Here is a 24,638-nt window from a genome sequence, read left to right on the forward strand (position 1 = left end):
CAGAAAATCCACATTATACCACCGTAAGGAAGGAATGAGGAGCCACCTGGAGCCGTGCTTGCCATTCAAGACATTGGATTGTTAGAGCATTTCTAGGTGTATTCTATTCTTTGTTTTCAATGTTTAAATTTAATTATCTTTGTTTTGTGAAAATGAGGAACTAAATTCGTTTTAGTTAGAGGAGACTTTGAAATCATGATTATATTTGCAATATGAATTGATTACTTCCATTTGTGATTTCATAAATTGTGAATGCAATTTACTTAACTGCTTGATTGATAACTTATTCTTGTATGTTGATTAAGAATGCATACTTAGTTTGCATGAATGAATTTGATGCTAGAATATAAGGGAGTTTCACCTAATCGTTATGAACTTATATTCATAAGTAGTGGAGGTTGCTAGTCACAGTCGTGCTAAGTAAATTCCTGGCAAGAATATCATGTTGTTCATAGTTACGAATGTCTTGTCAATACTTATGATTTTCACAAAGCTTAATGATCTTTGATTGTATCTCTATTATGATGTTCAAGTAGGGAACTATTAAAGAATAATTTGGTTGCCGATGCGTATTCCATCCAATTCAATGACTTAAGGAAAATCTGAGGATTAATTAGTGCTGTTCACGGTTAATCTGGGGTGTTGAGGTTCATGGTTTATTGGAAAAGCAACTGGAAATCAATTTGTATGCAAGTGTGTCATGTGTGGAGAATGACCCTCTAGCTAGCTTATCACCCATCCATTCACCCCAATTTCGTGCAACTTTGTTTAAGTCTTTAAATCTGTTTGTTTTTACCTTAATTTCATCCGAAATCTAATCCCTTTTTACTTGGTTGTGTCTTTTAGTTAAAATCTGTCCAAACTTGTGTTTTTAAGTGTTTTGAGTCAAAGTTAAGTTAGAATTCGTCCAAATCACCCTTTAGAGTCTAGTTTGAGTCTATTTGATTGTTTTGTGTTGTTTTGAGTCTTTTTAGTTTGTTTTGAGTCATATAAGTCCAGTTAAGTGTTTTTAAGTTTAGTTTTGTGTTTTTAAGTCAATTTATAGTAGATTAGCAATCGCTTCTAATCCCTGGCCTAAAAGGATCCCACTTTCATATACTACAATCATAAGGTTTTAATTTGTGTGCTATTATATATCACATCACGCATTGTTGTATCTAGCGAAAAGATTAACAGCGAATGAGATGTCGGATCTAATGCATTGAGCCAAGTATAATAACGCATCAATTACACTTAGGTATGCAACTCCAGGCTCCAAAATCTTTTCCTCATCTGCCTTGGGATGGAAAGGATCTCGTTTAGCATCTAAAGTCTGAACGACTATAAAAGTACTCGAAGACTTCACTTTATCCTCATTAAAATGGCATAACACCTTTTGGGTGTAGTTCGATTGATAACTAGGATTCCATCCGAACAGTGCTCAATCTCTAGGCCAAGACAATATCGAGTTTTCCCAAGATCCTTCATTTCAAATTTTGATTTCAAGTAAACGACAATTTCCTTAAGCTCTGCAGGAGTTCCGATGAGGTTCATGTCGTCGACATAAACTGCAAGGATCACAAATCTAGAATATGACTTCTTGATGAACACGCATGGGCATAGTTTGTTGTTCACATAACCCTGACTTGTTAAATATTCACTCAGACAATTATACCATATCCATTTGGATTGTTTCAGTCCGTAAAGTGATCTTCATAATCTAATTGAGAGAGTGTTCAGTGGTCTAGAACTATTTGAACCAGTCAATGAAAGTCCTTCTGGAACTTTCATGTAGATTTCCGTATCTATATCCCCATAAAGATAGGCAGTTACCATGTCCATAAGCTGTATATTCAGTTTTTCGAAAAACTACCAAACTGATAAGGTAGCAAAACGTTATGACATCTATTACGAGGGAATACATCTCCTCATAATCAATCCCAGGGATTTGAGAGAACCCTTTTGCTATAAGGCATGCTTTGTATTGCACTATTTCATTCTTCTCATTACGTTTCCTTACTAAAAACCCACTTGTAGCCCACGGGCTTCACATGTGTTGGAGTAAGAGTTACGAGCCCAAACACCTTATGTTTCGCAAGTGAATCGAGTTTGACCTGGATTACTTGTTTCCAATTTTACCAATATGTTCTACGTCGACATTCATCAACGGAACGTGGTTCAATGTCATCATTAAGCATGGTGTCAATACCTACTGTGTACACAAATGCATCATCGACAATCATCTCATTCTGATTCCAAACCTCATCTAATACTGCATAGTTGACCAAAATCTCGCGATTCTTTAGACACTAATTTGTCTCGTCTAAGACATCACCGTAATCTAGAATAACCTCATGCACTAGAATAGATGAGCAAGCAATGGTCAGATTCAAACTAGGGTCACTAGTTTATGTCGTTTTCCTCTTTTGGGGTTGTGAATCATTTGAACCAAAGGGTCTACCACGTTTCAGGGTAGAAGCAGATGATTGGCTAGCCGCCAATGTACTGGACCGCATGAAAGGTGCGAATGCCCTACCCTTGGGGACAGTCTTGCCTTCTAAGGCGGTATTACAACATACTCTTGGTACGTCGATCATTGCAGGTGCGTTTGCAGTATGTGATCTCGTCACCTTTGCTAGATTAGTAAAAGCATCCGGCATGCTTTGAGCAATACTCTGAAGATTTAGCATACGACGCATTTCAGTTTCAGACTGAGCAATGTGAGGATCTAAATGAGACATAATGGGAGCATACCACAAAAATTCGTGGCGTTCTATAGGAACATTAGCATTCTTAGCTCACCCTAACGACAAGAAGACTGTTTCATCAAAGTGACAATCCGCAAAATGTGCAGTAAAGAGATCTCATGTCAAGGGCTCTAAGTAGCGAATAATTGATGGCGAATCATAACCGACATAGATTCTCATTCTTCTATGAGGACCCATTTTAATATGTAGTGGTGGTGTAGTTGGCATATAGACTGCACACCTAAACATACATAAATGCGAGACGTCAGGCTCGTATCCAGTAACCAACTGTAACAGTGAATGAAGTTGGGTAGCAGTGGGCATCAGGCGGACTAACATAGTTGCGTGCAATATTGCATAGCCCATGCAATTTGGTTTGCATGACCAAAGTCCGAGCTATCAATTAATAGCGTTTTATGAAAACTTCTGCTAGGCCGTTTTAGGTGCGAACATGGGTTATAGGATGTTCAACTTCAATCCCAACGAACATGCAATAATCTTCAAAAGTCTGTGACGTAAACTCTCCAGCATTATCCAATCGAATTGACATGATCGAATAATCAGAGTAGTGAGCCCTAAGCTTAATAATGTGTGTTAGGAGTTTTGAAAATGTAGCATTGCGTGTGGACAATAAGTCGACATGTGACCAACACGTTGATACATCAACCAACACCATAAAGTATCTAAATGGTTTGCATATTGGTTGGATAGGTCCATAAATATCCCCTTGAATCCTCTGAAGAAACTTAGGAAGATTGTAAATAATCTTTGTAATTGAGGGTTGAGTATTCAACTTCCCCAAAGACCAAGCTTTGCATGGCGAAAATCCAACGTATGAAGGTACATAGTGCCCATATGATGATTTGAGGATACAACGCATCATTTCACATCTGGGATGTCCCATACGGTCATGTCAAAGCAGCAAAGTACTTTGAAACCTAGGCTCAGGGCCGGCCACATGGTGGGTTTCTATGCCGCGAACGGTTGTGACGTACAACCCACTCAAGAGACATTCAGCTTCTTGTGAATATGCTTCTAGCCTTATTCGTAAGAAGTGATACAAAGAAATTCAGAACCATTCTCTTCAGTGGTTTCAACATGATATTGATTATCTCAAATATCTCTAAAACTCAACAACGTTATTCCTGAATATGGTGAATAAAGGGTCTCTTTAATGGTTATGACAATACCATTAGATAACTTTATACGGGCCTTTCCGTATCCTTATATCAGGTTGGATAAGCCTGAGAGGTTGTCAGAGGTGCATTTGTAGGTAAGAAGTTAGTAAAATAGTGTCGCTTACGCAAAATGGTATGGGTGGTAGCGCTATCAGCCAGACAACTAACTTACCCATTAGTCATACCTAAAAATAAATTAATTGAATCATTCACATTCATAAATATAATTCCATTTATTCAATTAATCAATTGAGAAAATAATATTCATAATTCAAAACAAACAAAAAACCAAACAAATTATTCCAAAGACTTAGAAAATCACAAATTAAACCATAAACCTAAAAAATAGGGGGGTTCCGCCACTCTTAATGGGTTCGGCCACTAAGGGTAAAAACACCCCAAAAACATGTCTAGAAGAATAAAACTTATTTGCCCATAGGAGCAGATATCTCCATTGATGTAGTAGCATCTTCGGGAAATTCCATATTGGCAAAGTTAGACTCACAACAGGAATGATACTTGGCAATGACCTCGGGGGTAGCTTGACATATGTGTGACCAATGATCATTTGATCCACAGTGGTAGCATATGCCCAATTTAATAGAAGTCGATTAAACGATAGTTTTTCCCTTGTTCTTAAAGTTTAGGGCCTTAGAGGCAAGGGGTTAGCATTTCTAGGTCAAATTTCCTTCCTTGGGTGGGCCTTGGCTCTATTAACCTTGGGCCCATGGATGGGCTTGCCACCCATTGCCATGGCCACAACGATTCTTTCATCGTTTGTGGCTGCTAAAATTGGTCACATGCACTTCAAGTGAAGTGTTCAAGCCAGTGGATTGAGCTTGATGATTTCTTATCAAAAGTTGGTTCTGCTTTTTACCTAGAAGTAAAACAGAGATCAAATCCAAAAATTTGGTAAACTTCTATGCCTTATATTGTTGCTGTAGGAAAATATTAGTGGCATTGAAGGTCGAATAGGTCTTCTTCAATATATCCTCGTTTGTTAAGTCCACGTTACAAAACTTAAGCAGTGAACAGATTCTACAAACTTTAGAGTTGTATTCATTCACACACATAAAATCTTGGAAGCGTACTTGCTTCAGGCAAATAAATGTCTTTCTGGTGATTGAAATGATCAACCAAAGGATCCGTGGGTCTTCCTCAGCGAGGTACTCGATCTGCAATGCATCATGGATGTGTTTTCGAATAAAGATCATTGCAGTAGTTTTCTCAGCTTCATCGACGGGGTTGTCGTCGGTAAGTTCCTCAATGATGGCTCTAATACACTTTGCAGTAAAATGGAGCTTCACGTCTTAAACCCACTTCAAGTAGGTTCTTCCAAATATTTCCAAAGCGGTGAAATTGTTCTTGTTCAAGTTTGACATGTCCCTAAAATGGAGGGTACATCAAAATGTGGTTAGTCATATAGAAATCAATAGACATATATCATAGAACATTCGGGTTCTATAGACATGTATTGAATTAATTTAAACATGAAAACTACAGGTTTCATGTGGTAAGTTTTGAATGAAAACTTTGGGTTTCAAATGCAATAAATATGAAACTACAGTTCAATTTAGTTTTATGAACAATTAATTCAAAAAGAAGAGGTTCCTACAAGAACACAGAATGCAATATGCTGATTTAAGTGTAGTGGATTTGAGTTGTTTCGGGAACTCAAGTGTGAAAGCTTCAGGACTTCGAAAGAATGTCAACGGTTCAAAGTAGAAAAATAAATTATTGCATCGTTAATATCCAAAAGTGATCTTCAAGTCAATAATTTTGGATTAATTATCAGATTAGTGGACTGCTGGTTACTTTTAATTAATTCAATAGATTGGGGCAGAACGGGGTCAATCATGTAAGCAAAATAATGATAGACATGTCATATTAGCTTCAGTTGGCGATAAGCCAAGTGATAATTAAATTAGAATTAATTAGCGTAAACCAAAGTACCCAAAAAAAATATTTGGGTATGATTTATAACGTAGGGATACCATAAATTGGCAATGGGTTGAAAAAGTATCGCAGCTTAGCCAAAAGAAGGTTGGCTGCAGTGCGGGTCTAAGCCCTATAGCAAAGCTACAGGCTGTTGGGCCTCAGGGACTGTTGCAGGCCTCTGGGTTGTGTGGTTTGGGGTTAGCCCAGCAAGCAACACGGGCTTGCTGCAAGCAGGCCTGAGACACAGGTTGGACTGGCTAGCAACGGGCTTGCTGTAGGTTTGGGCCAAACACTCGGGACAAAGCCCAACAACTCAAAAGTTGAGGGTTTAAGCTGGAGGGGCTGCAGGCCCATGGTAACTCTTACCAGGCTGAGGCCTAGTGTCTATGTAGGCACAGCAAAGCCAAAATGACTGCTACCATAGTCCAGACACCACAACAACATTGTTCTGGTGGTGTGTTCAAAGTGGTTGGGCTACAGGCCAGCGCAGTGCTCAATGGTGGTGCTAACGGCAGCGAGCCTTAACGATGCTACATAAATTCCCATTTTTTTCTTCTTTTTTTCTTCGACTTTTCTAGGGTTTAAAGAACCCTAAATTGCTTCTAATTTATTTATGTGCTTTGACTCACAAATTCCACATAGCAAAATAATAATTGCGTAATGCATGAACCATATATATATATATATATATATATATATATATATTTGTGTGTGTGAGTGTGTGTGTGTGTGTGTGTGTGTGTGTATTACAAATAAAAGCATTTGAATTTTGTAGAAGAAAGTCTCCTCTTACGATCTTTTAGTTCCTTAGCTTCTGGCAAGAACGTGCTGATAACGTGTTGTAGGCTTAATTTACTGAACTATTCTAAGGAAATAGATAGGGGGAGGCCGGAGGCAATAAGAGAGAAAAGAGAGAGATTTAATTGTGAGATGTGTGTTGTATCACCCCATTGTGCCTTTATTTATAATAGTAGGATATGTTAAATCCTTACTCTAATAGGATAATATCTAACTTAGGGAATATTCCAAGATATCCCTAGATACACTAGGATTTATGTAATCACATTTTTATTCTAAATATGACTGCAACAACATTATATCTATATATATATATATATATATATAAGGAGAAGGCAAAAAGAGTGAAACTTTCATATTACCCAAATTACCCTTCTCCCATAAGATTTAAAAAAAAATTCACAAAAAAAAACCCCCAAGTATTTATTTTCTTGTAAAAACTATTTTTGCGAATATGTCGAAAGGTTAGATGATATGCTTTGATGTTATTACTTTTAATTGTTTAGTTTAATGGTTGTTTGGATGATTAAAAGTGTTCTTCATTTTGTCTTTTGAACTTGAACCGATAATCAAATCAATACATATTTTGTTTGTAGTTTCCTTTTGCTTTATCTAACTTGTTTGAAACAAATGCAAATTGCTATACAAGCTTGGTTATCCAATTAGAGGCACTCTTTTTTTTTTTTCTTCTTTAACAAGGTTTGAGGCACTTTGTACATCGTCGTGAAAAATTGTCTACAATTAGAACATCTACACCATTGGTCCAATTGGCACTAAAAAATGTGGTCTACCGATGAAGAAAATAGAGGCAATTGGCCAAGGGTTTGTGCTCTTTAAGTTGCCCTTGCAAGAATTGTCTTGGCTTGTGCCATTGTAGCTGCCCAATTGCAGTAGTGAGGCCCACCCACGTGCACAGATGAGCGCTCTACAGACGATTGCCTTGCCTTTGCAGACCATTGGAAATCCAATGGTCCTTTCATTTGTACCGACTGTTGGATTTCCAATGTTAAAAAAGAATTGAAAATTAAAGTCTGCTCTGTGTGGCACAATCTGGTGCTTCTGGATTTTTTTTTTAAATATTAGTAAATCAACGGCCTAGATTAATTTGAAGGTAAAAAAAAAAAATCTGAAAAACCAAAAATTATAAATAAAAAAATACAAATGTTTTAGCTTGCTTAACAAACTTACAAAGTTCAACCATCTTCTTTGTTTACTTTTATTTTCAATTTACTATGCTTGTTTGTAATGTTATGCTTTGCTTTGTTTAAAACTAAATTATCAGATTAAATAGGGAGTTTGTTTTCAAAGAATAAACCTTATTAAGTACACTCTTACAAAGCATAAAACATTACAAAAATATGTTTGTGAATGGTAATTGTCTTGCCCTTCCTCTTCTCAAATTGGTGCACTAGCACAAAGACAATTATTGTTCAAAATGAACAGTAAGGGCAATGAAGGGCAATTTCATTGTCTTTGCCTTTATCTTGCATTTGCCCTTTTAAAACAAGTGGATTGCTCTTAGTGTTTTTGTATATATATAAAATTCTATATTGGACTCAAGTGATTTTATTTTCATGAAAGGTTGTATAATCCTCAACTACGTTATATAAATTTATTTGTGAGCCTATTTAAAGTCAGTTCAGGATTCAAATCCAATAAGAAGACAAAGTTTGGATTTATTTGCAGTTTGATTTTTTCTAAACAAATAAAAAACTTGTACGTCTATAAACAGGGCAGGTCCAGAGATTTTTTTAGGTTCGGGATGACACCAAAAAATGTGCCCTCGCTTCATATAAAAAAAATTATTTGTTTTCACATGTAAGACATCGATAAAATTATATTTAGAAAACACTTCAAACTCAATAATTTAGAAACATGGAATTACTAATTTATTTTGTATAGAGAGAAGGAAACCAAAAACCTTCGGCTTTACAAGTTGATAGATTATGAGTTTTGTTTTCTATCTAAACTTTTAAAATGTTTTTGTATAAATCGTGAGATATATTTTCTTATTTACTAACCTCGTCAATATAAGACTAAAAAATAATAATGTTTTCGAGTCCTTAAGGATATGTGTCACATCCCGGCCTGGGGCCCCCCCACATCCCAAGCTCGATTCTACCGTAGCACGATATTGTCCGCTTTGGGCCCCGACCACGCCCTTACGGTTTTGTTTCTGGAAACTCACACGAGAACTTCCCAGTAGGTCACCCATCATGGGATTTGTAAGTTCGTAAAATAAAATGTTGACCGCCATATGTGGTGGGGCAAAGCCACGAAATCAGATGCGTTAAAGCCGTGTCCGGCCACTCTTTTCAATTTTCAGGCAAATCAGCAATACGATGGCCAATGCCACCACTTGGGCTTTGTAGCCCATCATTCCAGGAGCCAATCCCTGACCAAGTGTGCCGACGAGGATGTCGGGCCCCTAAGGGGGGTGGATTGTAACATCCTACATCGCCAAAGGGAGTGGATCATGTAAGCCTTATATGTATATTCCCATATCTACCTAGCACGAGGCATTTTGGGAGCTCACTGGCTGAACTCCGAAGTTAAGCGAGTTCGCACGAGAGCAATCCCATGATGGGTGACCCACTGGAAAGTTCTCATGTGAGTTCCCAGAAACAAAACCGTGAGGGTGTGGTCGGGGCCCAAAGCAGACCATATCGTGCTACAGTGGAGTCAAGCCCGGGATGTGGTTGGGGCCTGGGGCAAGATGTGACAATATGTATAAGTAATGAATGAACACTAAATTAAACCTTTTGATGACACGTAACATTATTTGCAAATTTGATCTAAAAATTTAGTCTACGCGTTACTCTTTGTTGAAGATTAGACTTGAATTGGAACAGATATTTAAAAATAGCAACACACATAGTTATTAGCTAGTAATAACAACCAAACAAAAATTTGTAAAAATTGAAAAAAAATAAACATGCACATAGCATTTTGAACTTAGGACCTCCTTAATTTTAAACAATAAAAATCATTGCTTCTAATTAATTTAGCCAAATTTTATAAATTTATACTGTTATGAAAAGAAATTTGTAAAAATTGGAATGTAATTAAGCACACATGGTATTTTGAACCTAAGACCTCCTCATTAATTTTAAACAAAAAAACAACCAATTCTACTTAAATTTCTTTGTCACTAAACCAAATTTTATAAATTTATACTCTTATAAAAACCTATATAAATATACCATCCTAATAATTTTGGTGCCCCCAATTCTTTTGGACCCCAAACGATCGCCCTACCTGCACTAGATCTGGGCCGAGCCTGTCTATAAAGCAACAAGTGATTCAGGAGGCACATATATCTAGCAAATAAACAAACAAAAAATTCATTGACGTACATGCATTAAAAAAATTGTAGTTCGCTAGTAGCGCATGATTAGAAAAAAGTCTTCCTCTCCTGCAAGAGCTGGTACAGAAAAACTAGTTATTATAAAGTTTTAGACTCCCTATTTTTAAACCAACAAACTTTGCTAAAGTCCTCTTAAAAATAATATTACTCTTCAAACAAAATGATTAAACATCCTCTTTCTTTTTTAGTGTTAATTAATATAAAATATCGTTTATATTGAAAAAATAATAACTCAGATATTAACAATCATGTTTGTACATGAGATAATAATTCCAAATGAGGTCGAAGGGAAATGCATCGAGCAGGGCACACTTACTAGTGAACATTTTTTAACCTTCCCGACAGAACATTTCGAGTGCTTTCCACCACAAATTTTGAAGAATGAAACAATTCGCTTTTTTTTTAGGCCGAAATTCAATGAGTATGAACTATGAAGTATGTGCCCGCCCTAGTTAATCAGAAATGTTAAAGAGATTTCTTAAAGTAGAGAGTTTTTTTAATGTTTTTGAAACACGGAGTGGTACATTACATGTCACATTATACAAGTGGTAAGATATTTTTGTTAAAAAATTAACAACTTAAAAAATAAAACTTCTATCACTTATATAATAACACGTAGTGTACTACTTGTGTTCCGAACACAATAAAAAAACTCTCAATTGATTCTCTGTTGTCTTATAGTTTAACGTCAATTCTCGTGTCAACACTATAAAATATTGTGCTACAAATATGATATGAAAGAGAGTTCATAAAGAGTTTCACTTTTAGTCTCCTCAACATTTTTCTTGATTAAGAACTCTTTTGGCTTCAACATTATGCTAATTAATAGTTTTGTCATATAGTTTACGCTAATTAAATTGTCAACGTCTACAAATAATTAACATGTTATTTTTACTTGTAAATTGCGATATGATGTCAACAACTTATAGCTATGGATAGATCGATGGCTTACAAACTCCTCACATCTCTACCGCTAATGATATTTGTATTCATGTTTTATATCCTAGTCCCATGTTTGGTGCTCAAAAGACAATGAGACGCACTGTCCCACGGAAGGAGTTTTGGCTGAATTTTCGTTCCATCTCCTCTTTCTGAAACAACTCGTTCCACTCTTGTGGAACACAAAATTATAAAATTTTAAGACAAAAACGGCCCTTATCTTTTTCAATATTTACAACATCCAAATCATAAAACAAACCCTAAAATTCTATCTTCTTCTTTCCATCTTCTCTGCCGCTGCTGCCTTTCTTTTCCCGTAGCCTTCCTCCTCATCCTCATCCTCTCCATCAGTTCAATCCACTTCGGTCACTGGTGCACCACCCTCACCTCCTTCTTAGCCGCCACTGACTTTTCCAGCCTCTCCGACCCGACCGAAACAGATACAGAATCAACCAAATTAGCATCAATTCCACTGTGATTGGCGACTCCCAAGCCTAATTCCGGGTCAATTGGGATTTTTTCGATTCGTGCCAAGCTCTGATTTTCTGGAGGGTCTGATCCTTCTCGGAGCGTTCTTTCTCTATGGCGTCAATTTGGTTGAAGACAAAGCTCAAGCTGGCGGAAAGGGATGAGGGTTTCGGGTCCGGGGAAGAGGTTGGGGTTGGGGAGGTGGAGAATGGTTTTGGGTCCGTCGATTTGGTCAAAGACTCGCAAAACGTCCTCATAACACTTTCAGCAAGAACTTACACTATAATGCAAAGATTCAAAACCAAATCCTTCAAGGTTTAAGTCTGCCTTTATCATAATCAAACTGAACTAGACTCCACAAAGCCTTGTGAAACAGAAAAAACAATTGACAACAACATCTAAGAACGTTTAAAAAAACAAGAAAGTCTTGTCTCGTTTCACGCATAAATATTGTACCAAACAACAAACGAAACAGGGATAAATTAATCGTTTAATCTTTTGGTTCCATTCCGTCATGCGCTTACCAAACGTAGAACGGAACAACCGTCCCGTTCCGTCATGCGTGTACCAAGCATAACCCAAAACTTTTGTTTCATTTCATCCCGTTTGCGTACCAAACGGTACCTATGTTATCATTGTGGTTGTAGGATTTCTTTTATCTTTGTTAAACAAAAATACACGTTGTTGGTCTCTGGATGCGGATGAGCAACTTACATAGAACTAATTCATCGTCACGAAGCGTTTTAATTCAACAATGCAATATCATGTGAAGGGAAACTTACATGTGACATTGTATTAGTCAATCGAGAAGTCATGGTGATGGTGAAGCCATTCTATGTAATCATTATTTGGTATTATGGTATAGCTCATTGGATGCAATGGAAAATAACGAGCCTTTCTCATCTCTCTCGTCTTCCTCTTTACTTGCATGTCACAATCAATGTAGTATAGTGACTCAATTATTTTATTTATGAGCATTCACTGCTGCACTCAAAGTTTGTGTTCAATTCTCTCTAGCTAATATTACTTGTATAGAAAAGAAAAAGAAAATTTGGAGAGAAACTTCTATTTTTCTGGAGTTAGGCGTGTGGATGGTATCCTAGCGACTTACAATTCAAGGTGGTATCTAAGGTTAGATCCAAGCTTGTACAAACACTTCCTTTTAATCAATTGATTAAAACTATCACAATTAGTCAGTTTAACATCCAATTACGACTTAATTCTATTTAATTTGGACAATCAAACTTTCTAGGTTTGACTAAAATAGGAAGTTTCTTTGAGGTTAGTCTACTTGTTTATTCCATTCAAAGGTCACACCTATAAGCATGGCAACCCAAACTCATCTTTTCCATTATTTTACACTTGACGAAAGATGAGTGGATGACCCAACATCAACGTTTGTTAGGCTAAAAGTTTGACATTTATGAAAAGTAAATTTAAGTCCAAAGAAATTGGGAAATGCATTAATAAACATGTTCATTAACTTATAGACTAGGTGTCACGCCCCAAATTGGGGGTTAGTGAAAAAAAAAAAAAAAAACTTGGATTCGGTGCGCAAATAAAATGGAAAAAAAAAAAAATTGTTGTTGGCACTTCAAACTTTCCATAATTAAAAAGAAAAATACACTTGTGATGAGTGTAAATTGAGATCTTTGGAGTGCTAATAATAGTTTTTTTTTTATAAAAAAAATACTCAAACAACAGTGAAAAATAAAATCCTTCTTGTATATATAATAAAAAAAACATTACAAAAAATGAAATAAAACTCTTAAATCTCTCGTCTAACACAAAATCAGCTCGTCCAGTCTCTGTCTTGTCAAATAACTCATCTGTAGAATGAAGGGTGAGTAACAACCATCGTCACCTAATGAGTAGAATATGTAATATGCTAGTTGATAGAGTACTTATACAAAATCATATAGCACATAATTCCATATTGCATTATCCCTTACGTGTTCATTATATTCTTCATCAAATATAACTCACCACCTGACCCATAATGACCTTTTTGCCCTAATGTCCCCTTGTTTTCATTTATCCCTTAGAATAGTGCAACACTAAAGCTATCATGCTTGACATAAAAATAGATAGAGAATAGTAAATAGAGAAAACCCCCTGATAATTCTTTTCATTTATCAAAAAATAAGAAGTTTTGAACACAATTCATAAACCACGCACCTCAATCAATAGCAAACAAGTCCACTAACAATCTCCACACATCAAACCATCTAATCCTAAACTTCCTTCCTTCCTTCCTTCCTTCCTTCCACACATCAAACCATCTAATCCTAAACTTCCTTCCTTCCTTCCTTCCTTCCTTCCTTCCACACGTCAAACCATCTAATCCTAAACTTCCTTCCTTCCTTCCTTCCACACATCAAACCATCTAATCCTAAACTTCCTTCCTTCCTTCCTTCCTTCCTTTTCCTCACATCAAACCCTCTAACCTCGGCAAGATAGCTATAAAAGTTGCCATAGATAGCTAAAAACATGACCATGCCACGTTAGGATAATAGCTAATAGCTTATTAGGCACTTCTAGCAAACTCTCCCAGAATATAGGAATAAGGTAAACTTCCCCCATCCAAGTATATATGTGTTAATAAGTTACCAATGGATGTATGAAAATGATATCACAAAATGAAGAAGCTTTTGTGACGACACCTAAAGCTAAATAGATAAAGGTGTTGAACATGTAAATTTATCCAAAAAGTCTATTTGCTAAACCACTGCAAGGTATTAGTGTTGAATTCATATCCCTTCCGAATCTCACAGTCCGAAACCAATAGATCTAGAAATTTAAACAGTTCAAGAGAGGGACAGAGATATTAAGACCCTTAATTTTTGTGAGGCAGACTAGTACTATGAGCTAAAACAAAACACTTTCCAGTTTTCTTTTCTTGAGTAACTTCGATGTTATGAAAGAGACTTATTTATTCATGAAAATGAAACATGACAAGGATCTGGGCTTAATTATATCTACTATCCAAAAGAGCGTCTTGAATAATCAAACAACTCATCAAACCGTTCTAAACACATTCCACAAATTTTTAATTAGGAAGAAGAAAGAAAAGGAGAAACCCAAATATAGAAACTTAGCAAGCAAAGGTGAGCTAACCGCATTTGTCTTAAGTCCTTTAATTTGTGTGAGGTCAGCTAGCATGTTGAAACAAAAAGGTATTAAGAGAACGCCTTTTTCCAGGTAAAAGGACTAATATACCTTTTTGTGTTAATTAAGTTTAAATAATAGCTTAAACAATCACGAATTATACTGTAATTTTCACTAATCCAACCCCTCTGTCTTTGGTTGATAAAACAATACGAAAATATGGAGAAGGACCGCGTCCACGAATCACGATCCGCCATGGCTGGTTCACCAAATCACCGGTGACCTCCGCCTTGAACCACAATATTAACTGCTGCCACTTTAATTTGTTCGACACCGCCTCTCTCTTCTTCTCTCTCCGCCACTTGATTTCCATTCTATCGGAATCGATTTTGCGGCTGGTTTCTTCAGTTCTCGAACAATTGCCAAGTGCAGTCTTGTTCTTCAAGCAATTGGTTTAGCCAAAAAATTGAACTGCTCAACAAATCAATATCAAATCGCCGCCGCCTCCTATTCATGCTTTCTCTCTTTTCAATTTTTTTCTTTTTGTTTTTAATTTCTGAATTAAATTTTATTAAAAAAAAAACTGTATTAAGTTTGGGACTTTTTGATTTTTTTTTTTAGAAAAACTAATGAAAAAAGTTCGAAAACTTTGAGTTTTAACAATAAAGACAAAATAAAAGGTAAAATGAATAGTACCATAATTGACTTTTTAATGTAAAAATGTGATTTTTCGTTAAAGTGAATAGTACCGAACGCTTTTCGTTAAAGCTCTTTTTTTTTTTTTTTTTTGTAACAAATAATATTATCTAAATAAAAAGAGGGGTGAGATACCACTAGACCTAAGATCTCTCACTTAAATAACTAAAGCGTAGTATCATGTGGCAGAAAAGATCGGAAGATGCAACACGACTACTTCTCAGGTGGTCAGTCATCCCATCCTAGTACTACTCTCACTGGTTATTTGACTAAAGAAAATAATTATTCATATTTAAAGTTTTCAACTCGGGTGTCCGAAGATTAATTCTGGGTGTACAAACGATTACTCCTTTTGCAACCTCACTCTAACTTCACCAATTCCAGGCCCAACCCAAATTATTACCGGGCTTAAGCCCTTGAGGGGTTTCCTTAACTCATCTCCTCCTCCAACCCAGTATTCTGGAATACTCTCGACGCACAGCCGCTGAAAAGTGTAGGGTTTCGCCATTTCTACCAGGTAAACATTTCACCTCCTCTCTCTTTCACATTATTCTGTGTCCTTCTTCCGTTTTGATTCTTCTATCTTTCTTAACGAATTATTAAATCGCTAATTTTCCGTTAAAATTGTCAATAATTGTTGTTTTTTCATCGCGTGAGAGTACGCTTGTTCGGATCTCGAAAATTGCATTTCTGGATCAGATTTTATATATTTTTGTTGGAAATTCTTGTAGATCCGTGGTTGTTTATTGTTTGTTATGAACTAAATCTGATTAGATTATCTTCTGTTCTTAAGAATTTGACTAATTAATTCGGAAATCTGTTTGTTGAATTTTTGTTTTTTAATTTTTTTTGGTAATTCGAACGAGTTTTGTTTGGTGTTTAAGGTGGTAAGAGGCAAGAGCTTGTTCTTTCTTAGAATCATGAGCATGAACGGAGGGATGCGGACTTGCGCAAAGTTGTTGAGGGCTTCCGAAGCTTCGCTATCGAAATCAGGTTATTTTGATGCCATTTGTTGCTTATTTTGTTTTATGTCACTGCATATTATGTAATATTCAGGTGTATGCACAATGTGATAGACCGATAATATGTTTAGATGAATTACACCGAGTCCTGGAGGTAATTTTTGAGTGGCTAATAAGCTTAAAATTGAACGGTTTAAGCTCGGTGGTTTCAAACTTGATGCAAATTAGGAAATGTGTCTGGATTGCTATGTTATTTACTTTTTTTCTCCTGTCGGGGTTTATGAAAAATGTTGGAATAGCCTGATAGGTGTAAATCATGGCATTCAGGTTTTCTCCATCACAGATGGATTGTTAAGGATAAAAACATAAGTTGTAATCTCTTTGATCCTCTCCAGATCCGTTGGAAATAATGATAAAACTAGCACACATCCACTTTTCACCCATGTTGCTTCTAGTTGTAGAGCTTTCCCCTCCTTCATGCTTCTCTTTGTGTATATTTCCTTCATTGCCTTTTAGAGAACCGGGTGAGCTTCCTCTGATGGCGCTCGTGTTCCCATGCAGGCATAGAGAAACCTCAAAAGTAATTCCTCTCTTTTCTTGCTTGCAAGAAGGTAATCCCATTTTCTCTTCTTACTTGAAAGAGAGGTCTTATACATATCTCTATACCACATTGGTTAGGAGTTTCTGAAAATTACTTTTGGCTGTTCCAAATGGGTTCTTTCTTGAGAAATTGTGTGCAAGGGCTCAATTTCACCCGGCCAATAGTGATTATGGGGCAGCCTCAAGGTTTTACATGTTCTCTCATGTTTAAATTCAGGGAACTGCCCAAATATTTATTTTTGCCACCAAGGACTACTGTACCAACCACTTCCATTTTGCTGGAGTATAGTTTCTTAAGCACTGGCTCACTTTTTGGCATGACACATGTGAACCAAAGCTTTTTGCAGTTTTTACTTTTAAATGGGAGGGGCAATAGGAGAAACTTTTAAATGGGAGCGGGATAGTTGATATGTCGTCAATATGTTATCCAGATTATTGATATCATGTTGATATGGAATGTCAGTATGGATGTCAAGACGGTGTTGATATGGGCCCAATATGGTGTCGATCCTCTTAAGAAGAAGCTCCTAGTTCTATTTTTATGTCTGCACCGAGAGACCTATTGGTAAAAACAATGGTGCCACCTTGTGTTGGGTGGTTTGAAGTGTAAAGGCATATGAATCTTTACATGCTTTACATTCTAAAATGCGAGCTTCTAAACAAAACTTAAAATAACCACCCCTTTGAGACCACCATTGTCATTGCTGTTTTCTGGTGTTTTCGTGCATCTGCCTTTGGAAATAAGTATTGAGTAATTTTACACAGTGCCACTGAAGCATCGTCCTGTATCTCATTCAGCAATCCATCCATAGTGGAGAAAGACGGGATGTCTTCTAAGTTTATAACTTAGCTGAGGTGTTGATTCGTTTGAGTTTGAGTGCTGGATCTTTTTTATTGTATGTACTAAGTAGATATAGTGGCTTTTGTGCTTTTTTCCAGGGACTAGAGGGTTCCACTCAACTGGAGTGAAAAGAATGGGTGGACATGGCCACGATGAACCAGCCTACATGCATGCCAAACACATGTATAACTTGGACCAGATGAAAAACCAGAAGTTGCAGGTGAGCCTTGGAGTGCTCGCCGCTTTCAGCATTGGTGTGGGTGTTCCGATTTGGGCTGTCAATTTCCAACAGAAGAAAACATCCTCTGGTTGAGATGGACTTATGCAGCAATAAGAGACGCAGAACACTGCGGTCAGTACATTCTCTTGGATCCATTTGTCATTTACTTCTCTTGTTAAAAGTATGCGGTGCATTTGTTTGATAAATTTTATGTTAACCCATCATCATGGCACATATGAATCATATTTGAGCGTTAATAGTTTCCATTTTCCCTTTTGGTTCAGTTCTTTCACAGCTTTGAGGGATGAGCAGTTAAGTAGACAATAAAATGAAATCCTGAATTTTGGATGCCAAATGATATGACCCGCCATTTGTGTATTTTTCATGTCCTTTCTAATAATCTTTTTACGTGCGTTTTATCTATGTTTTGTAAAAAAAAAAAATGAAAGTAATTGTTACGAAAACTCAAAAGTATTCATTATGCACTACGCAATTGAGAAGGACCTCACATTGATCATTTTTTAGTGTTAATAACTTCCTTAAATGGTGCATTTAATTTTAACTCATTGCGTTTTGAGTTCAAACTGATACGAAGTTGAGATTCTTTTGAAATGCAGAAATGATACGAAGACATTTCAGTTTTGGGGCAAAGGCAATCCGGAGAATGAGTTTTCAACTCTCTCTCTCTCTCTCTCTCTCTCTCTCTCATGGTCTTCGTACTTTTTATAAGTTGGAGTATGCATTCATGCATTAGATAGAAATTTTTGTTTTTGTAATAAAAGTTTGAGTGGACCGAACTTATTAATCAAACGTGTTCCATTCGATTGGGTGTTTCAGTGTTGAACAAGTTCCGTATGGTCAGACTCACAAATTGACCGTAACAATGGTCTGTGGCTCCTCTCCCTTTGCACTTGTTTTGTTGTTAGGAGCGAAAATAGGTTGCTCATTAGCCTCTATTACTTTGAGAGTTGTTATTATCGCTCTAAAATAATTATACGCACTTCCTCTTTCGGTACTTCTGACAGTAGGTGCTTGTGCAAATGATTATTTTGAAGTGCCACTAACAACTTTTTCCAGCTATTACTTATTTATTTACCTGTATTTTCAAATTACATGTTACTCAAATATTTTTCTTTTAGTAATTATCCTTAAAAGTGATTTCATGGAGTTGGAAGTATAGCCCACGGGTAAGTTTTTATAGATAATTATTTCTCTTATACAAGTGGACACGGAACTTGAGGTGCAAGGGTGAACGAGGTACAAACGCTTTTCATGCAGAAGAAAAAGAAAAGTAGCTTTTCAAAAAAAAAAAAAAAAGAAAAAGAAAAGTACGAGAAAATTAAACCAAATAAAACTATTCAAACCATTGTGTCTTCGATTCAAATAATCGGCCTTCCCATTATAAAATACCGTTTGTGACAAAAATTATGGCTATCAATTACGACAAAACGTATATGTTTTGTATTTCAAACTTTTCTGTCACGATAATAATTTTATTAGAAACAATAAGTAAAACAAAATTAATTAAATTGATATTTTCGTTTCCATTTGCTCATTTTCGTGGAAATTCTGGTTACGCAATCATTGTTCTTTGAGTTGATCGCTCTCAAATTTTGACCCGTTGATGGTCAGGTAGGATTAGAATTATTTCTCCTTCTCTTTCCATCTCCTTCTATCTTCTTTTCTCAAATTCTCTTATTTTGTTTTTCTCTTGTTTAAAAAAATTACTATAAGATGTTGATATGATTTAACCGTGATCGTTAAAATAGAAAAAAAGGAAAAGAGAAAGAAAAAAAAAGGAAAAAAAATCTTACTCCGGCCAGATGAGGTGCCTAATCTTTGCGATTAGTTACCGTGAGAGAGAGTGTGTGAGTTGTGCACAATGCATTATCCTTGTTGGCACCAATTGGTTGGTAGAGAGAAATTAATAATAACAAGAAATAATAATTCACAAAAATAATAAATTAAAGGCGGTGAGTTTGCCCTAGTCGTACTTTCTCGCACCCGCACGCCGCATATAAATTCCCTCTGCTTTCTCCATTCCCCTCACGCATCAGACGCCAAGGCATCGCCCCCTACCCCTGCCTTTCTCTCTCTAGGGTTCTTTCATCTCTCTCTCTCTTCGTTTCCCACCCAAGGTATAATTTCTCACGATAATCTGTGCTCTTTGATTTTCGATCTTCGATTTTCGATTTCGTGAACTAGTTTATCTGTGATTATTGTTTTTGATTACGTGAGAGTTTGTGTTGCTCGATCCGAGCTGAAGTTTTGACGTTACCGGATCGATTTGTGTTTTGTATTTGGAATCGGTACTGTTCTCTGGATTCTAGGGTTTATTTTTTGTATTAATTTGTTTAATCTGGATAGGATTTATGATTGATTTATTCCGTGTTGGTTGGATTTGGATTTTTCTATCACTTTGTGGTATGTTTATCTATCATTGACCCATACCCGAAATTTCAAGCTCACAGGAATCGCTACGATATATATATATATGTATATATATGTATATGTTTAGTATATTATGTAGGTTCTTATAATATGTTTGATTCTCTTGACAGGGAAAGTCGTATTTTTTTGCTTATGCTGCCAAAATTGTGCGTATCGATGCACAATTCCTTGCCATTTATGTTTTTTGAAGTGCTTAGTTACAAAAAATTAATATGTTTAAATTCGTGTTTGTATTGTAAACCTTTTTCATGTTTTTGGGATCACAAATTTGCTTGATTATTTGGAATTAGAAATTTGCTTGGCCTTTTTGGATTGTGATGATGTTGTACTAGCATTAGGTTGTACATAAACATGTCGTTTTACCTTCAAATCTGGTTAGCTCTTAGCAATATAATCACTGCGCTTATTTTTTTGGGGCTTGGAAGTTAATAATTGCTGGACATGAAGGGGGAAATTAAGTTGGCTTTTCCCTGGGATGTGGTGCATTGCTAGGCTCATAGGGACTGTTTTGGAATTGTTCCAAGGAACTTGGCTGGGTGAATGATTCTTTTGTTAGGTCTGGTATTTTTATTTGTCCTGCTGTTGTTAGGAGAAAAGGATGAGTTGAAGTATGAATAATTTTGTTTTGATCTGTTTTCTTTATTTCATATTTTTATCTTACTCTAAACTAGTTCTAAACAGCTATATTATTTGTTTGTAGGAAATTGGCAGTTCAGTCTGCTGTATCTGCAATTCGCCAAAGTGGAGTGTGTGACGTCTAGAACTTATTTTATGTCTGAACGGGCCACTCTCTTTTTGTCGTCAATTGGATTACTCGGTGAATATAGTCCTACATCTAGAAAAAAGAGCAGAGCTGCTTCCATTGAAGTTGAATGCAAACATCTTGGTTTGTCAGAGGGGAAACACACACATTTCTTGGTTGCCAATTTATGCAACCGTGTGGTAAAGGAGGATTTCTGGTTTCAAGAGGCAACACCCTTCTGATATAATCTATCATATCTCTCACACCATGGCTCTACAAAACATTGGTGCTTCAAACCGTGATGATGCCTTCTACAGGTATAAGATGCCAAGGATGATCACTAAGATTGAAGGCAGAGGAAATGGCATCAAGACTAATGTGGTTAACATGGTCGATATTGCAAAGGCCTTGGCTAGACCTGCTTCCTACACTACAAAGTATTTTGGCTGTGAGCTTGGAGCCCAATCAAAATTTGATGAGAAGACTGGAACTTCCCATGTGAATGGTGCTCATGACACTGCTAAGCTCGCTGGACTTCTTGAGAACTTCATCAAGAAATATGTGCAGTGCTATGGTTGCGGAAACCCAGAAACTGAAATTATTATAACCAAGACGCAGATGCTAAATCTGAAATGTGCTGCATGTGGGTTTGTGTCTGATGTTGATATGAGGGACAAGCTCACAACTTTTATCCTTAAGAATCCTCCAGAGCAGAAGAAGGCGGCTAAAGGAAAGAAAGGCTTGAGGAGGGCCGACAAAGAACAACTTAAGGAAGGGGAGACCGCTGACGAGGAGCAAAAGAAGCTTAAGAAGGAGGCAGCAAAGAAGAAGGGAACTTCGGGTTCAAGAGCATCAAGCAAGAAGAAAAGCAATGGTTCCGATGAGGATCGCTCCCCCGCTCACAGCCAGGGAGATGAGAACGACCAAGCTGCTGAGGAGGATGGGGACGATGATGTCCAGTGGCAGACGGACACTTCCGTGGAGGCTGCTAAGAAGCGAATCCAGGAGCAGTTGAGTGCTGTTACTGCTGATATGGTGATGCTTTCTACCATTGAAGAGAAAAAGTCACCAAAGCAGTCTCCTGATCGTGAAGTGAAGAAGCCTGAGACAAAGAGCCATCAGAACGGTGCTGATTGTTATACCCACGAAAGACTTGTTAATGAGATTAAACAATCCTTGCAAAAGGGGATGTCTGCAGCTCAGCTTAAATCCTTTTTGGGCACTCTTTCTGGCACACCCCAAGAAGTTATGGATGCCCTACTCGAGGCTCTCTTTGAAGGTGTGGGAAAGGGGTTCTCTAAGGAGGTTTCTAAGAAGAAAAACTACCTGGCTGCAGCAACCCAGAAGGAGGGATCTCAGACAGTTCTATTGCAAGCTATCGAGTCTTTCAGTGGGAAGGCAAACCCTGATGCTGCAAAGGAAGTGGCTCTGGTTCTAAAACTGTTGTACGATGTTGACATTCTGGAGGAGGAATACATTATGAAGTGGTACCAACGGGGCGTAGCTGGGAAGAGCAAGAGCTCCCCGATTTGGAAGAATGCCAAGCCGTTCATCGGGTGGCTCCAGAGCGCCGAGTCTGAAACGGAGGAAGAGTGATGGGTATTTCGCTGTCGTTGATTTACTTGTCGTCCTGTTTTTTCCTTGTTTGCTTTTGCTTTGAGTGTGTTGAAATAATGGGCTGTTGGGGCCTTTCCTGTTGTAAGTGTCAGCCTCTGGGCTCCGCTGTTGTTGTCTTTGGTTTTATCGGTTTCGAGTGCAAGTCATTTGGTGGTGGTGTCTTTTTTACCAGCTATTATTGTGTCCAGTGACATTGGTTTTCTTATGCATTTGCCTTAATTATGTCTTGTCTTGTTGGCCTTTTTGGTTATGAATCGGTTTCGAACCACGTACACACTGCTGCTGTCAATGATACGACGTTATTGTGAAGAGACCGTGTTTAGAGAAATGTTGTATTGACGCTTACAAAGCACACATGGTAATTCGTGCTTTCATCTGGGCTTTGTTTCGTGTTTAGGATTGGATGAGTATTCTCTTTGCATTCTCCTTGTGATGATCTAGAGGATCAATCAATCGTGTTTGTTTATCGTATTGTACGGTCAGTTTTCATTAGGTATTATTTATATTTAATTTTAAATAATTTTGTACCGTACAATATTTGATGAACAGACACTATTTATGTTCAATCAATCGTGTTCGTTTTTATATTATGCGGTCAGTTTTCGTTCGATATTACTTATGTTTAATTTTAAATAAAAAATTTAAAATGATTTATAATCGTACGATATAACGATGTACGAAGAATATATACATTTGTGGGATCTGACTAGTATCCTAATCCTCCAGGATTAGTTTGGATTTGATAGCGCATTAGATTCAATGGATTCGAATGGAAAAGTGGATGTCACTTCTAATTTATGTCGGTGTTAATTTGGGGTCAAATTTGTGTCGTAGTTGAAAAGAAGAATGATTGGCCATGTCTCTATGCAATTAATCTTCTACTTTGAAATAGAACATAAATTGGAGTATGTCATTCAATTCTTCATTTAGAAATATATTGAACGCTTCTTGAGGCGCATGAGTGTCACAAATTGGTCCCACGCGTCTGTCGATAATATATACGGGTCCTGAATAATTGTGGAAAGAAAATAAACAGGAGTGCGCATAAAATGAGAATAAGTACGAGAATTATTTTCCAATATATATATATATATATATATATATATTTTTTTTTTTTTTTTTTGTCGAGTAGGATGCTTTATTTCAAACGATGTAAGATCATATTAGAAAGTTAAACACAACCCAACAACTAATTAGTCCACATTAATAATGTAATTTTGTAGGAACAACTATCACTCATGACCTCTATAGATGAGTAAGAATCGCCTCCAAACTGAAGAAATTAAGTAGGAATGACAACTATTCGGCTTGGGACAGAAATGATACATTTATCTTCATAGCCACGAAAATTAACTATATTCATAACTACAAATTAACCATCCAGGATTATCCATAACCATACCTACCGAGTAACAAAATCCTTATCAGTTAACGGTTATATCCATCTTTGTCAATACAAAAAATATATTCGTTCAGTTAACGCAGTATAATTTAATAGATATTAATTTCATCTTGAACATTTGATGTATAAAATAATTCAATGAAAGAACCTTGTAGAGTATTAAAACTAAAGCATTGAATTTAAAACATTAATGATGTTGGCTGATCTTTAATATCTCTCATAAGCCCTATTAAATTCTTAATGATTCTTGAACTTTCCTACAAAATGTAACTCAAACAATACAAATTTTGTTTTCTCAAGCTAATGCATTTGGTGAATAATGAATACACACACACAAACACACACACACACACACACACACACACACATATATATATATATATATATATAATACTATTATATTATATATTGTTTGGGTTGAATTCAAATAGGGGTAAGAATCGGGGACCTCTGTAACCATTTTCAAAACCATAATCGAGTAATATTCATGGTTTTTTCCCATTTGGGCGGTTATCCACTATTATCATGTTTAACGATTAGAATTGTCATCCCTAAAATTGAGGTCTACGATAAGACTAATTGAAA

At 36.6% G+C, this 24,638-nt stretch overlaps 2 protein-coding genes across 3 annotated transcripts; both read left to right on the top strand.

Annotated features, from left to right (window-relative positions):
* The first annotated feature begins 15,578 nt into the window (after nucleotides 1–15,578).
* LOC103956992 lies at nucleotides 15,579–18,677 on the top strand. 2 transcript variants are annotated; one of them, XM_048581280.1, is made up of 4 exons: nucleotides 15,579–15,735; nucleotides 16,103–16,211; nucleotides 17,720–17,973; nucleotides 18,126–18,385. In XM_048581280.1, the coding sequence occupies exons 2-3, from the start codon at nucleotides 16,139–16,141 to the stop codon at nucleotides 17,932–17,934; spliced, it is 288 nt and encodes a 95-aa protein (XP_048437237.1). In that variant the 5' UTR covers nucleotides 15,579–15,735; nucleotides 16,103–16,138; the 3' UTR covers nucleotides 17,935–17,973; nucleotides 18,126–18,385. The 2 variants fall into 2 exon arrangements, with proteins under 2 accessions (XP_048437237.1, XP_009367328.1); XM_009369053.2 differs by lacking the exon at nucleotides 18,126–18,385 and adding an exon at nucleotides 18,459–18,677 and having other exon boundaries at nucleotides 15,580–15,735.
* Nucleotides 18,678–19,821: 1,144 nt separating this feature from the next.
* LOC103956993 (probable eukaryotic translation initiation factor 5-1) lies at nucleotides 19,822–22,873 on the top strand. The gene is made up of 2 exons (XM_009369054.3): nucleotides 19,822–19,979; nucleotides 20,993–22,873. Exon 2 carries the CDS (start codon nucleotides 21,302–21,304, stop codon nucleotides 22,628–22,630), a length of 1,329 nt encoding a protein of 442 aa, XP_009367329.2. The 5' UTR covers nucleotides 19,822–19,979; nucleotides 20,993–21,301; the 3' UTR covers nucleotides 22,631–22,873.
* Nucleotides 22,874–24,638: the final 1,765 nt, after the last annotated feature.

The sequence above is a fragment of a genome, unplaced genomic scaffold (genome assembly GCF_019419815.1).
Source record: "Pyrus x bretschneideri cultivar Hongxiangsu unplaced genomic scaffold, Pyrus_bretschneideri_v1 Contig17, whole genome shotgun sequence".
Lineage (NCBI taxonomy): Eukaryota > Viridiplantae > Streptophyta > Magnoliopsida > Rosales > Rosaceae > Pyrus > Pyrus x bretschneideri.

Excerpts from the sequence above, each read along its gene's own strand:
- LOC103956992 (XM_048581280.1), top strand. The coding sequence starts at position 16,139 with ATGAGCATGAACGGAGGGATGCGGACTTGCGCAAAGTTGTTGAGGGCT. Across the intron at positions 16,212-17,719 it reads AGCTTCGCTATCGAAATCAG|GGACTAGAGGGTTCCACTCA; the intron begins GTTATTTTGATG and ends GCTTTTTTCCAG.
- LOC103956993 (XM_009369054.3), top strand. The coding sequence starts at position 21,302 with ATGGCTCTACAAAACATTGGTGCTTCAAACCGTGATGATGCCTTCTAC.